This window comes from Gallinula chloropus (assembly GCF_964237585.1).
Source record: "Gallinula chloropus genome assembly, chromosome: 7".
Classification (NCBI taxonomy): Eukaryota; Metazoa; Chordata; class Aves; order Gruiformes; family Rallidae; genus Gallinula; species Gallinula chloropus.
Genome location: NC_140092.1, coordinates 5,975,970 through 5,991,869, shown reverse-complemented (window position 1 = coordinate 5,991,869; position 15,900 = coordinate 5,975,970). Strand labels below are relative to the sequence as shown.

Here is a 15,900-nt window from a genome sequence, read left to right as displayed (position 1 = left end):
TCTTGCCATCTTTACTTTATCTGCTTCCTTTTTCTTTTCTGCTTACAAGAAAAGGGAAAGTGTTACTAGCTGTGAACTTGTCATACAAGATATAAGAAATTCTATTTCCACTGTGGAATTAAAAGGGAAATTAGGTTATTCTGAAGTTCACGTCATTGAATACTTAGTTTTCAGTGTTTTTCTAAAATTACAGACAGGAAAACTGTTAAGAACTTGTTAAATATACTTCCTCAACCTTTCTTGAATGTCTCTCTTCTGAATAATTTACAATAAACCTCTACATGATTAAAATGAGGGTGAATTTTGTGAGTAATGTGTTAATATCCCTGATTAAGCTGACAAAATAAGCAATGAAAAGGAAAAGTTAGTCAGGGATATCATATCTGTCATGACAAGTGGAATTCATGAAGAAATCACTAAACCACAGAGTGATGCAGTCTCTGGCCTCCTCCTCTGTGAGGTGTGTTGGGAATTAGATGTAACGGATGCTCAGTACGGATGTAACTGGTCTGTTGTTTTAACATAGAAACATTTGTTGGACAAATCCTAGATTCCTTTCACTCACAAAGGAAACCAGAAATTATCTGTGTATGTTATTGTAAGTATCGTTCCATAATTATTTAATGGTGCTTCTAGGTGTTATTTTACTTCAGTAGCTCTTTTGTTATTGTTTCTGTGTTGTTAATTGTTTTGGTCATGATTTGTTTCTCATTATTCACGTGATTTGTTTTTGTGCATGCTGCCTGTGTGCTATACACATTCTCCATTTGTTTTGACTTCCACAGCCAGAAAATGTTGTCCTGACTCTTCAGGTAATATCTTATGGTAGATGTACAGCTTTGAAAAGAAACTAACCCTGTCTGTATGCATTACTTCTATTAAAACATCCATAACTGGTTTAATGTTATTTTAAATAGTTGGTTTCCATCTAACCTATTTAAAAACAATCTGTCAAATGATTCCTGAAGCGTTCATCACAGAGATAAAACAGTAATTCTTTTTCTTCTTCAAGCATTTAGTTTGTATTCTTCAGAAGGGATGACAGCTTTTAACCAGCTGTCAATAATAATAAAAAGTTTCATTGCAAAATGGGTAATTAGGTCAGAAATTTGCAACACTGCGAATGGTGATGGTCGCTGCATTTGGATCAGTTAATAATTAGGGATTGTTAGGAAGGGCATCAGCAAAGCTGGAACTGGAGCATGATTGATAGCTTGTGAGAAATTCTAACTTGCTTTGCAGGACAATACACAGCCTCAGCCTCAGCCTTCTGCTGCCAAGCTGCCCTTGTGCTGGCGGCTTGGTAAAACCGAAGAGCACTCAGAGTACCAGTGTGGCCATTAATTGTCCTGGAGCTGGGAAGGAGAAGACATACTACTGGGGCATGCCCACACTGTGCTGTCTATCTCTGTGCCACAGACACATGCCTGATCTGATTTTGGGTATGTTGGCTTGTGTTTGCAGCACAGGGAAGCAGCATGGCCAGGTCACAGCATGTCCCCTGGAAGCCGTGTTGCCTCGCGTAGGGCTGTGCCAGGGCTGCCTGGCCCAGCTCCTTGGTCCTGGCACACTTGCACCGCTTTCAGTAAGAGCTAGTTAGGGTATTGAATTGCATCGTTCCCTTTCACTGCTCCCAGCCTTTGAAAACATCCTTTTAGTTGCTGCTGCTTTGCTGTTTGGCAGCAGAATAAACGTATTTACCTGAGGGAGCTTAAAATCCACTCTTTCATGTTTTCCAGTCCCTAAGCAGTTTTAACTTCAGGAGTTTGGACTAAACTCTTCCATTGCAATCGATCATCCAGTGAATACTTCCCATCATGGTTCATTCGCATCTTTCTGCTCATAAGTGATTAAAAATGAGAACAAGCTAAGCCTTTTTCCCACCCCCCAGATGAAGTGTTGATCTAGACAGCCTTGCTGACATTTGTGGAGCCTTGTTGGAAACAGATGTGGTCCAGGAAATGAAATGTGTTCACTTTTCACCCATGTCAATCGCACTGATTCACATTTGTTTTGTGTCAATATACTTTTCTCTTAGCTCTTACTCCTGTAGCTTACCTAGATAGTATTGTAGCTAAATAGTTATTAGCTACCAGTACCTACCATGTTATGTATCTTTTTGTTAGAAAAGTTGTCAATTATCGACAAAATACACCAACTCCATAACCTCAGTAACTTAGTAGATGGTTTAGTCTGTAGTTTGATATTTATTTTTTTAAAGTATTTGCTCTATATTGATTGTAGTTACTGTGTGATATCTGCTATTACCACTATTTTTGTCTGAATTACAGGCCATCTACTATGAAATCGGTTTTATAGTCTCCGCAGCCTTGGGATTGCTATTTATTTTGTTACTGCCTCTTGTGGGACTTTGCTTCTGTATGTGTCGTTGCTGTGACAACTGTGGTGGGGAAATGCACCAAAGACAGAAGAAAAATGCTGACTGTCAGAGGAGCTGTTTTGCAACATTTCTTTTTGTTGCTTCTTTAATAATAAGGCAAGTGTAATACAGAGAACGATATGAAACTTGGTATAGCACTAATTTTGCAGTGTCATGTGCAATGTTACTGTATTAGCCCACAGGTGTAGAAACAATTTTATTAGACTGATATTGTTGTTTAATATAGAAAATGTGATTGCATTATAAAACTGCTGCTATTGCTAGGTCATTATGTACTCACTTGGAAGGAATGTAGGTGTGAAACAAAAAAAATCAAGCTTGAATTTGGTAAATAAAGCTTTTGTCAGTCTCAGAATGGCAGTTGCAGAATGTTGCATTAAACTTATGAACGTAAGGTACTTTGTCCTAAGTTCAGTTACCATCCCATAGAAAACTGGAGGGCCACCATACTGCCTTGCTGTTTGTACTGTGTAGTACTGGTGAGAGAAGCGGTTGTGTGACCTCCTGTTCGCCAGATGTTCCTATTAGTTCAAAATAAAGGATTTTATTTTGGTCACTGACTTGTTCCAGCCATGCAGTGCCCTCACTATAAAATCCTGGAGTTTGGTGATGGTTTTGCACTATTGGTGCTTGGAGCACACTGCTGTTCTGTGCTGGGTGTGTAACAGGTAATGATGGGCTGCAATCAAGACTTTTCCCTGTAGAATCTGTTCTGAATACTTTGTTTGCTTCTAGGCTTCTTATTTTCCCTCAACTTCATATTTTCACCTCCCCACTGTTCTTATTTTATGATTGCAGTAATAGAAAAGATTCAGATCTTTTGATCTAGACTGTGTGACTGTTCAATCCACTGGGACTTGACTTCACTGTAATCTAGAATTTTTTTTTTTTCTTTCTACTGTTTCATGACAAACTGAGACCAAACTTGTCATGACAAACTTGAGCCTGTGCTCAAGTGTAGACCATGCTGATGGGAACATGCTTTCTCCCAGGCATCACTTACAAACATGACAAGTATTCTGAAGACCAGAAAGCTGAATGGTATTGTAGGTGATGGGTGTATCCCTGCTGTGATGACAGGACAAAAGTTCTTCATAGTACAGTGGTGCCTCAAAGAAAATAAGATACTAAGTTACCTCTCAGCCTGCCAAAACAGAGGGTAGCACACAGGGCTTGCCAGCTCTTTACACCATGTTGCAGAATGCTGTGTTCTGTTCTGAAGAATGTTGTCTGTCAGCAGAAAAATTATCCCCTTTGTTGGTCTCTCTACCTTGTCTGTTTGCTGCCAGCTGTTCTTGTACTCAGCACTGGCAAATGCTTCTTCCAGGTCATAACTGGCCAGTGATCCCTAGTAACATGCTTTCCAGGACTAGGGAAACTGCCTTTCTAACATCCTTCTTTCTTTTACTTTTTTTTTTGTGTGTAAGGTATCAGGAGTATCAGATGCTTACCCTCTTGCCAGACAGGAGGGGTTGGCCTGAGCTGTGTCTGCAGGTTTCCATGGGTGGAGATAATCTCATATGACTCCCTGGCTAAGTCTCTAATGCTGTGAGTGCTGTGCAGGGCAAGATAGGACTTTACAAGGCTAATATCGTTGACCCCAGCCTGACAGAATGCTCAGGTCTCCAGTACTCCTCTGAACAAAGCAGGATTCTGCTGCCCTTCCTGGATTTTCTTTCACAAGGGAAGAGAAGATGCTGCGCTTGGATCTATTTAAGCCCTTGTCAGTGTGCTTACTGCTATACTGACACACAAAAGGACAGTCTTGTTGGTAGCCACTGCTCCAACAGAAAACCTGGAGAAAGCATGAAGCTATTTCAATTTAGGTGGAAGACTGTAGTTGTTCTTCCCATAACCACATGTCAAAGACTCTGCCACAGCTGCATACCTAAGCTGTGAAGAGTTTAGTTTATGTAAGTAAAATACGTATGGCAGAGCCAGAAGAATGAAAACTTGAATGATCTCTGGTAATACAGGGCTGTATCAAGATGTGCCATGAATCACTAAGGTGGTCCCCTCATTGTTCAGGTATAGTGTAAGAGTTCAAGTAGCACTGAGGGGGGGCATACTCCCAACTCCTTTGGGTGTATGCCCCCCAAACTCCTGTCAGGTGATTGGAATGCCATGGATCAAGGGCTGTGCTGCTTCAGAAGATGTATTTAGTGAGGCACACATCTTGGAGTACTCTGAACCTGCATGTCTGCCTGTGGAGCTTTGCTTTAAAGGCCCTCCAGTGGAATGTACGTGCAGACAGCTGCTGGAGAGAACAGGAAGGATTTCTAGTGGATGGACTTTTTCAAGATTACCATCTAAATGTACATTCTGCATCTTCCTCTCTTGCAGTGCCAGCTACTCTTGTGTTCTGTCAGCCAAAGCATCAGAAATTTGAAGAACCAGAAGCAGGAGCTGCTTTGTTGGGTTTTTTTTTCTTCTGTCTTGTCATTGGACTTTTAATTTTTTTTCAGTCCATGGTATGGAAATATGGGTCCAAACTGTCTTTCCTTGATTTGGAATTGCATGGTACAGAGTATTAATAGGAAAAAGACTGAATGCAGAGCTTCAATAGATTGTGTATATAGGCAGCAACTCTTGAAAACTTCAGTAACATGGGAATGGCTTTTCTGTACATCAGCATACAAGTTCACAGTGGCATATAGAAGCTGCTAATGTAGGTTTGAAAGATTTCAGCTAGTAGATTTTAGCCACAAGGACCATTATTTCTCACATTTCCACTGATACAGTGCTCTAGGGGTTAGTTTGAGATTTTAATACCAAGTTTACTGGAATGATGGACAAAGGAAATACAAAGATGACAGTTGTTTGGGTTTTTTTTTAAGAAAAAAGCTTTACCTAGATGTGCTCTCTGAAGGTGGGGTGTACATAGGAAGTGTGCTTCCCTCAAGGAGAGGTATAAAAAACAAGTCAGAAGAGTTGTGATTACATACACAGTTATTTATCTTTAAGGTAAACAGGCCTTAAGTCTGTCACCTTCCAGTACATGCAGTCTGTGTTTGAAATACTTCTTTTGGTGGATTGAGTCAAAACCAGATGCTGTGTTTTAGGTAGTTCACAGTTCTTGTATATGAATGTTTTTCTATAAAATAGCCTTCTATTAGTAAAGAGCACACATGTAGCAATAACCTATCAAACAGCTCAGTAGGTTTGATATTCTGAATTTCTTATTAAAACAATTTTGTGCTTTTCTTCAAAGGCTAACTGAGAATTTAGGGACAGATAGCTGCTATTATATCTTACTTTCTAGTCATCTGCAAGCTTAGGCAAACACATGTTTCTATGGGGAAAAAAATGTAATTTCATTAATTCCTGTACATCATAAAGGCAGGAAAGGGACATTTCATTTTTAAAAATGCATACATTGCAATACCAAATTTCTGTGCAGGTGGTAGAAAGTGTCCTTGCTGTTGGATAGAAAAACATCATTTTTGTCCTTCCAGGAGAGCTTGGGTTCTAAGTTCTCTCTTGAAGTTGCAGCTGTAAGCTAGGGAAAGCCAGGTCTGAAGGAAGTGAATGAGACTTGGTATCCTGGCAAGTACCTCCTGCAGGCTTCATGAAGTCCTCTTGGCTTTTTGCAAGGTTGGCAGTGCAGGTTGTTCAGAACCTGGGAATCAACGTTACCCGAAAGAATGGATGAAAAAGTCGGTACAGCAATCTCTACCCTGTGACTTTCTTTCAATATGTAAATGTGTTCAGGGCTTGTTCTGTGACTTGAAATGTTCACAAGCACAGCTCAAGGAAAAGCTTGGGTCCTGACCCCCCCAGCAGCTGGATTGATAACTGTTATATCAGTCTGTGGAACCTGGCAAGAAAAGCTGTGTGTGGAATATGACTCCTGAAGATCCTGTTCAAACAGTTCTCCAACCTGTTATGGAGAAGGCATTTTTATTCCTGCTTTATGACTTTCTCCTTGTAGCTGCTTATTGAATGTTGACTCAAGGCTCAGTTATATAATTGATAGATTTTTTTTTTCCTCTTAGGTTGTGTGTTTGTTTAGTTACATTCAGAATGTAGTCACAGTTGTTCTGAGTGCCTTGTCTGCCTAAAGCACCTCTGCTATCTTGTTTCCTCCTACTCCTTCCATTTAGGAGACTGTAGAGAAAAAAGTCTTACAAAGTACTGTTTTGTTAGCTCCCAATTGACCTTTCTGCTCTGTGAGCATAACATTGAGAGGACATAAAAATGCTTTGTCCAAAGGACAAGGATGTTGTTATAAATTCCAAACCTCAGTGAGGTATACAAATGTTTACTTTTCCTGATAGTTTGTCTTCTGATTTTATTTAAAAAAAAAAAAAAGCTTAGTAAACAATTGCCATATTGTAAAGTGAAACAAAATAATATGTTGCATATCCCAAACGAAACTGCTTACTTCTACTTACGTTGAAAGTTACTCAGTTTCTTGGCATTTTATGCATTCTGAGTTCTCTTTCCAGGGGTAGGAGCTGCTGATATTGGCTGCTTGAGTGTTGGTCATAATGGAAACAAAACAATGCCATTTGCTGTTGGTTAAATTAGTAAGATAAATGTCGTTGTTCCTCTGTTCATTAGTAATTTCTGGGATGGTAGTTACTAGCCAGTTTTGAAGACATAGCCATGAAATTTTGTGTAGAGAATCAACTTGTCGGACTATGTCATCTTGTTTTGAATATTTTTGGATGAGAAGAACGTTAGTAAAGCAATCCTACTAAACCAGCACCTGTACTATATAGTCTTGCCATCTCTTCCTATATCATGCTGTGAAGTCAGAATCTTCCTATTGAGAGTATTTGTCAGAGCAGCAAAATTCTTGTGCTTGAGACCAGTTTTACCAAGAGAACAAGCCTTTGCATTGTTTGGGAAAGCCAAAATAGGAAAAGCAAAGTACACGTGAATATTTGGGTTTGGATGACTGATAAGAGGAGACAAGTATCATCCAGGTGTTTGTTCCCATCTTGCCAGGATACACAAATCATGTTATTTTAGGTACCTGTTTGCTCTCCTCCATCTCATTTGTCATTTATATGGCTGTATTATAGCTTCCTCCAAACATACATTCTTTGGAGCAAGACTTGTACTTACCCTATATATATATATATATATATATATAGCCTCATAGGAAGCCCAGTATGGGTTTTCTCTAAGTCTTTAAAAATATTAGTAATTAGGTCTTGACACCCCAAATCAGGAAGTTTGGCAGTCTGGGAGGAGGAGTACAGTGCCATTTGTGTTAGTGACTGCTGCTTCTGGATGTTTGTAAGAGCCTTTCAAGGTGCTGCCTCCCTACTGTTGAGCTGTTGGATTACAGTGCAAAGTAAGAGACTGAACAATTGTGCTGGTGTTTACCCTTTTGGGCATGTATGGTGCCTGTGGTGAGTGGATCTGTGCTGTCAAGAAGGTAATTCTGTGGAAAGTTAATGCTTAACCCACCAAGTGAGTTGTAGTCAGCCTGCTGTGAGGCTGTTAACCACTCTGGTGGTTACTCTTGATTTTTCTGGTCCATATGCAAAAGATTAGCTGTTGTGCAAGTGAGATGTTTAAACAGACTCATCCTTCTGTTTAAGACCCTTCTACTCCTGAACTAAACAAAACAACTAAGGATCATGTATACTAAGAGAGCTTGTGAAGCCACTCGTGGGGCTTTTAATTGCCTTCTTACTTACTGTTTGTGCAGATTGGCCATGCTGTAATTAGAATTTTACAGTGGGGAATGATAATATAGAAAATAATCAGCAGCAGTGCTGACTGGAAGTCTAGCTCATTTCTCACCTTTTACATTTGTATTAGGAAATGCTTATGTATTATTTTAGTGTTAATAGGAACTATTTGTGTGCTTTTAAAAGATCTGTGCAATTATGTAAATCAAACAGGCCATTATAAGTAAATGTTTCTGAAGTTTTCAAATGCAAAATATTCCTTTTCACAGCTAACTCTTGAGCATTTGCTTGTAGCTGTGTCAAGGTTAATGATACTTAGAAAAGAGCCCAACATTACAAGTCTTGTACAGTTTGCCTAGGCTGTACAGGTTTTCTGACAGTATCAATGCAAACGGATAAGTAGCTGTATGTTAATAACTTCTAAAGACTTTGTTTGTCATTGCTTTTTCCTTTATTTTAATTAGCAATACAATATTGGCCCTTATGGCAAATTCCTGTACTCTGCCTCCCGGTGAGAACTTGTAAGAAGAAAACGAGAATGTGTAAATTTGAGACCTTTATTTTGATAACAGCTATTTTTTTTCAGCTTTATGTCAGAATGGGCATTGACAGTAATAAAGAAATATGTCTTATCTGTATTTTTTGTAGTGTTGGAGTGCTCTGTGCATATGGTGCCAACCAGCATTTAACTAATCAAGTCCGAGGAGCAAAGAAACTCGTTAACAGTAATTTTAAAGATCTGAAAGTTTTCCTTAACGACACTCCAGCGGTAAAGAATTTTTTCATTATGGGGGGTGGGGGTTGGGAGGGATAAAGTGTTGGGAGGGATAAAGTAGAAGTGAGAAGTCTTGCAGAAAGTGACTGTTCCTTTCAGTTTGGTACATATCACACCTGTGGTGTTCCGTTTACTCTGTGTGTTGGTCCCTCAAAGTAAACTGAATGATGCAAGGTAAGACGTTTTCATACAGTACATGTTTGGGAGTCACCCTAATGGCTCAGCATTCTTTGAGCAAAGTTTGAGCTGTACTCCTTGGAGTATGCAGTGATGATATTCATAGGCCCTTTTGTTCCTACTGAACTAGTGTAAATCACTAGCAGAAAGTGAACCATATGGAACAACACTGTTTTAAAGGAACCCATATAAAAAAATAGTACATGAAAACTTGGGATTCCTTGTTGCTTTTTCCTGTTTCCTTGTATTTTGGACTTGTAGGTGCTCTGGGCCTGAGCTACAATAACATTTTTTCCAGAAGTATTTTTGACTGGTGGTTGGTTGGGTTGTTTTTTTTTTTTTTTTTTCCCTCTAAACCAGTGTCATTCTGTGCCATACTGACCAGGAAGGTCCCAAAAGCAGTTCTCTGTGTTATCTCTTTTTTTTATGTTGAAGGAAAGAAGTGCTAGTAAGGAAGACTTCTAAACTCTCAATTCAAATCTACGAATTTCAATTCTTTATGGGTTAGGAGAAAAAAACCCTCAAATAGCTTTCATTAATTTTAATTAATTAATTTAGTTAAACTCATTTTCACACGACTTGCAAATGAGAAATAGGTGGAATTTCTGCAGTTATGTGGGATCCATGATTGTGGTAGCTGGTGTCCCAGCCACAGTAACTCTGGGCTGTCACAACCTATGAGTTGTTTTCCTGCTGACAGGACTGTTTGAGGACAGGAGACATCTGGGGAATGCCATTAAGCGTTCCACATCTGGAGTTGTTCCCTGTACAAGCATTAGCTTGCACGTGGTGTTGTGACAGTCCAGTGATGGAGGTATAGGGCAGGAAGTGGAGGCTGTGCCAGCAGAGTCTTGAAACAGAGTGCCTTTCATCAGTCAGGAGCTGACTTGGGACATACAAAGATGTAATCCAGTTGCATCAGAAACCACTAGACTCCTTTGCACAGCTCACTGAGTGCTGACAACAGGAAACATCAGAATAGAAAATCTGTTTCGTAGAAATAACTGTTTTAATAGGGAAAAATAAGAAATGTTAGCTCAGATGTTATTAAAAATGCCTGAATCACTGAATTTTAAAGGGTCAGGACTCAAACATTTGTGCCTCAATCTCAGTTAGGTAGTAGGATGTTAGTTTCTGTGCAGATTTATTTATTGTTCGTTTTTTAGACTTCATATCACTTGATATCATCATCAGATGTATCTTCTAAGTCACTTTGATAGACAAGGTACACGGGATCATGTATACACATTTGTAAGAATATCTTAAGGAGAAGGGCTTCAGCTCCTTGAAAAAAGTTGTCAAATCCAATTAATAGGCTATAAAGCTCTGAAATCCTAACTGATGTCCTTGACTCATCAGTATAGGGTGTGCAGCATGTAAGAGGATTTATGAGAAGTCACATGTTAAGAGTTCATGTCATAGGAGATTTGCAGACACTGAGTATTGGGTGATAACACCATTAGTTACCCAGAATCGCCTTTTGTCTGTGACATTGCTGGACACAATGCACAACCTGCAGCCCTGCAAGTTGCCAGTCCTTAGGTTACCTGGGGAGGGAAGACAAACAAAATTATACCTACAGCCTTCTGAGTAAGAAACTGATTTTTTTCTTCTGTTTTAGGAAGTCTGCCTCAAACTTTGTCATTTAATTGCATCCACTGCTGTGTGACTGATAGGTTGGTTTGAGAGTGGGATTTTGTCTGTTGGTTTTTTCCTCTTTTTACTCCAAGCCAGATAAGCTTTGGTACACATTTGAGTCATGTTTCAAATTGCAAGCCCACTTGTCAAGCATGTTAACTTTTACATTACTTTAATTCAATTGAGGTAGGATTTATAATGCACTATTTTAAACATGCAGAAATCAGTAAGGGTTATGTAATGTCTTTTCAAAATCAGTGTAGTAAGATTTCTGCTTGGGATGGTTCTTTGACAGCATTTTGTCCAAACTCAGGATCTGGTGATAACTAAGTTGCTGGTTTATATTGTCACAGTGTCTTGGTAAAGCTCAGGTTGTGGCTGGGCTGAATCCACCCTGGGGATAAGGAAAGCCACTTTCATTAAGACAGAGCAGCTATCTCCTTTCTGTAAGAGTTCTGAGGGGCTGCCCACGTGCTAACTGGTCGGATTGATGAATTGCTTCAAAATGAAGCACTTGATCAACTTGTTGCATGTCTCTGTGAAGGAGGAACTAATGCCCCTAAAAAATCAAATAACAGAGAGGACCACATGCAAAACCTTACTGAAGCCTTCGTGAGGCCACAGTTACTGCTACTTAACACTTATAAGCTGAATCATTTACCCCAGAGATGTTCCAATTAAGTAGATTTCCCAATTAAACACGTCTTTTATTAGGTGCCATTCTGCCAAGCAAGGTTTTAAAATACTTAGTTAACTGAAAACAGCAGAGAGCCAGGATTGACAGGGTTTGCACAAATAGTTTGATAGTTTCAAAGTGGCAGTTTGACTCATTATTAAAAAGCACTACTTTTTCCCAGTTATCTTAATATTTTTTATCACCTCCTTTTCAGCAAATTGACTACTTGGTGAGCCAGTACAACACAACTAAGGATAAAGCACTCTCTGACCTAAATAGTAAGTACTTTGATGTAAAGGGTGTATTTAAAGACTTCAGTAAGATGTTGTAAATAGCCCATAATGCAAGATGAAATTTTATTTATGTGAATATGGCTTTCAAATAGAAGTGCTGCTCTCAGTGGTAAATGAGGCTAAAACCTAAAATTCTTTTCATGTAAAATGTCTTGGAGCTGCTATCATGCATATTTCCTGAAATAAGTGTCTTTTATTAAATTGCTTATACAGTAAGTCAGGCTAATATTTTATTTTCATTTTTATAGTTTAGTGACTGCTAATACTTTATGCTTATTTTACTATTATCCCTCAGTTTTTAACTGTGGAGCTGAATGCTAAGGATCAGTGCTGTTAGCTGTTCTGATAGTTCAAATGAATGAGAGATTTCTGTGTGTGTTTATTTCTGCTGCTATACCATTGTCCTCTGTTGGGCTAGAAGTTGAGGTATAAGCTTATCTTCCTTCTAAAGCTGCTTAAGGTACTTGCTGCTTTAGAAGGAGCACTTGAAGAGCAGGAGAGAACTTGAAATACATCTGCTGCACTTTCCCCTTTAGCAGTTACAATACAAAGCGTTACCTTTGCTCAGTAAACAGAAACAGCCAAACCATTGAGTGTTTTGTTTTGTTGGTGGTTTTTGAACTTCAGCATCACTTTGTAAACTGGTAATAGAAAGGGCTGACCATATTCAGTGCAGATTGGAATTCAAGATGCCTTGTTAGTAGGTGTTAATAAATGCATACAGGTCTGCATTTCACACTGAAGTGAAATACAGAGATACCAATTTTTAAATGGGATTGTTGCTGGCATCAAACTACACAACTGTGGCAGCATGCCACCTGTCATAAATTGACTTATGCCCAGAACCTATGCTTCTGTGTAGGTTTAAAACTTATGTTAAAGGTAATTTTCAGTGCAGCCAGCTTGGTGTGCCCAGAGGTCAATGTGTCTTGTCTATGTGAGGCTGCTAACATGCAGTAAACGTGGTCCTGAAAGTAGCAGTATTTAAGTAGTCTTTCCACTTAACTTTAGGCAGGAACATGGGTCTAAAAAACCCTGTGTGTTGTCTTAATAATAATAATAAATTGACATCTAAATTTTAAGTACTAACTGGTAGCTTCCCAGGTACTCCAAACCCAAAATTTCAAATTAAGTCTTTATTTGTTCTCCTTACCAATTTAATATGTTAGTTAACAGGAGCCTAGCTGTATCAGTGATGGGAGTGGGCATCAATAAATAAAGATACTGCTTTTATTTTCTTGAAATGCAAGTGTGACTTGAAATGACTGTGTGACACCTGGGGACAAAAGTATTTCATTTGAAGGGAATCAGCAGTAGCACAAACCTCGAGAGAAATGTAGATGAGTTCAGTGTGCCCACCCTGAGGAGATGGTGAGAAGGGTTTTCTGCTTGATAAAAATTCTCATCCCAAGCCAGACATGACAGTGCTGACATTAATGGATGCTTCTGTACCATGCAGTATTCCTAGCTCACCAAGAGCAAAAAACTCAAAGGGCTGTCTATGGTGATCTGAATATGGAAGGGACCCAGCGACTACCTAAAGGATAGGTTACATTGAGATGCTTCATCAAACTCTGCTTGGTGTTTGTTTCCTTGCTGAACTGAGCTTTGTTTTCTGTTTGTGGGCTGTGAGACAGGAGGGTTTGGAGGTGGGGATAGCTGTGGGTAAGCATGAAGGTGAGCATGAAGCCAGCACTGCGGGCATCAGTGCTGAGTGCACTGCAGGGGAAGGGGGGGAGGAGGGCTGGAGTCTGGACACACGTGTTTAACACGCTTAAGGGATTTCAGCGGAGACGGCGGGCAGGTCTGGGTTGTGGGTCACCTTGACATGTGCATGGGGAACAGGAGAAAGGAAGAGAACCCATTTTCTAGTTTTCCTCATGCTACAAAAACATAGTGTGTAGTAAACGAGTAAACAAAATTCCTGTCCAGCTGTTGGACCCCTTTAAGGTAGGGTGTGGAAAAAACCCGTTTCCAGGAGAAGCAGTAAATGCAATGAAATAATTCTGTAGTATGTGTATACTTTAAGTAAGTGTCTGACAGCAATTACATTGTGAGGTAGTTTAAATTGAACTAGTGTGTAATTGGGTTTTTTATGTCTTTGTACTACAGATGTTGGACCTTTGCTTGGAACTAGAGTTCAAGAACAGTTGGGAAAAGAAGTACGTCCTGCGCTTGATGCAGCTCTGACAATGGCAGGAGGTAAAGATGTACATGTTGTGTTAGTGGTATGTTGCCCTGGTAAGAGAAGCACAGCATGGGATAGCTTTATGCAGTACCATGATTCAACTTAGCACTTCTCTGCATGCCTGGATGCTTCTTTTAAACTGAGAGTTTCAGATATTTTTAAGGTTTATGCATATATCTTAAAACTAAACCAGGATTCATGTGCTATTGTTGATACCTAGTTTCAGCAGTCATTGAGGAGACATGAAATCTGAATTTCTTGCTCCAGGTTGTTGTCCCTTTCCATTGAATGTAAAGGAGACTAGAAAACTGTGCTTTAAGAGCTGGTCATAGGTCTTTGTGGGTTAGTCTTCTGCAGGTCAGGAACTGAACAGTCAGTGGCCTCAGCTTCTACACTGTTGAGCTTACTATGAGAGTGCTAACCATCGTTTCTTCATTGTATCTTTGAGTTTAGTATTGCTCATCTTTAGTTCTGTCTCCCTTTAAAGAAATTATTCTTTTATTACGTTTTCTATTTAAGGCTTTTTCCAGTAATGAGGTACACCTTACAGAGCAAAGGGAAAGGCATCTGTGAACTTGAGTCACTTTGGTTTTCTTACCCATTGATTCTTTCTCATTCACTCGTCGTCATTCTCCTTTTTTTTGCTTTATTTCTTTTATTTGTCTTGAAGTCAAAGTGGAAAGGGCTATCAAAGGTAAAAAACACGATAAAGCCTTGTGTTGTGTGAAGTGCACTTTATTATTGTAACTTGTGTATTTTTAGTTGTATCTGTGTGGGGCTTTTCTGTCTATGAAACACCTGTTCAGTGGGGATTTTTGTTTGGTGTGAAGTCTAAAGCCAGGCACACTGTTGAACACTCATTAGTGCTTGGCTGTTGCAACATGATCCCTTTCCCTTTCTTCTTGCGGCATATAATTTGTGAGCTGGATTATAAATGAAATACTGAAAATGCTGCTTTGTGAACATGGGCTTAATTTTACTTTTTAATGACCAAGTGTTAAAGTTCTTTACTGAAACTGCTGAGTAAGAAGAGGTAGGGAAAGGGGAGAAAAGAGTAACCTGTGAAGTAGTCAATAAAAGTAGCCTGAGCACATGAATTTGTAGAGAACCATAAGTGATGTATTTTAATGTGCTATAAATATATATTCTGTGCTGGAGAGTTTTGCTGGGACAGAGGCAGGGTTATTTCATTCAGTGTTATTAAGAATATCATACCATTTGCACATGTGCATTTTCTCTTCTGTCTGTATCTGTAGACTGGTTTCTAACTAAAGTTTTTTACAAAACCCTTCACATCCTTGCAGCCATCAGAGAAACAAAGGAAGCCCTGGAAAATGTGAGTGTCTCTGTAGAGGTTTTGCAGGAGGGAACAGAGAGGCTTCATGCAAACTTGACAGAAGTTAAAATGCATCTAAGCAACACCCTCAATGATTCTGCCTGCTTTGCTGCTCAGGCTGCCTCAACTTGCAATATTATCAGGAATTCATTAAATCAGCTGAACATCAACGCCAATTTTAGTGGGGTAAGAGAGTGTTTTTCAGACTCTTGCAGTGTGATTGCCTGGCATAATCCCAGTAGTATCTGTGCAGTGTAGTGCCTTGGTCTGTGCTGTCACTTGTGAGATGTGACCTTCCCTTATTCTGTGCTTTTGGGTAATTCCAGTTACTGTTTTCATCTCCTGTGTAGAAGAGGATACAATGTGTATCAAGCAGCTCTGTTTTTGTGTTGGCTCTGGGCAGTGAAATAATCTGCCCTCCCAAGAGTCCTGAGGGTTAAGCTTTGCTTTTGTACAGCAAAGGTTTCAGGTGTGCTAGAAAGATTCTACTACAGATTGTCTGTCTAGTTTCTTTACCCTTCGTCCTACCTTTGAAAAATTTAGTAAACTAGTAAAACCACTCCTTTGATGTGACTCAAAAATGGTCTTTGCTTTCTAGTTGCCAGGAGTCAGTTCACAGCTCGTGAAGGTCAATGATGTCCTTAAAACAGACCTGTCTAGTCTGGTTCAAAAGGTATGTTTCATGAGATACTTGTAAACTGTGAATTAACAAACTGTGATCCTTGCATATCACTCTGTTTTCCCTTGGCTTTCTCAAGCACAGTTCTC

General features: G+C 39.4%; 1 protein-coding gene across 1 annotated transcript in view; it reads left to right on the top strand.

Annotated features, from left to right (window-relative positions):
- The window catches only part of PROM1 (prominin 1), a gene marked incomplete at both ends in the record, with an annotated part of 51,440 nt that overhangs the window by 19,127 nt on the left and 16,413 nt on the right, over nt 1-15,900 (top strand). Inside the window, 8 exons of the mRNA XM_084266620.1 lie at nt 786-812; nt 2,292-2,503; nt 8,698-8,818; nt 11,530-11,593; nt 13,721-13,810; nt 14,467-14,490; nt 15,101-15,318; nt 15,731-15,805. Of these exons, the coding sequence (XP_084122746.1) occupies nt 786-812; nt 2,292-2,503; nt 8,698-8,818; nt 11,530-11,593; nt 13,721-13,810; nt 14,467-14,490; nt 15,101-15,318; nt 15,731-15,805 (831 nt within the window). The remainder of the gene's footprint in view (nt 1-785; nt 813-2,291; nt 2,504-8,697; nt 8,819-11,529; nt 11,594-13,720; nt 13,811-14,466; nt 14,491-15,100; nt 15,319-15,730; nt 15,806-15,900) is intronic.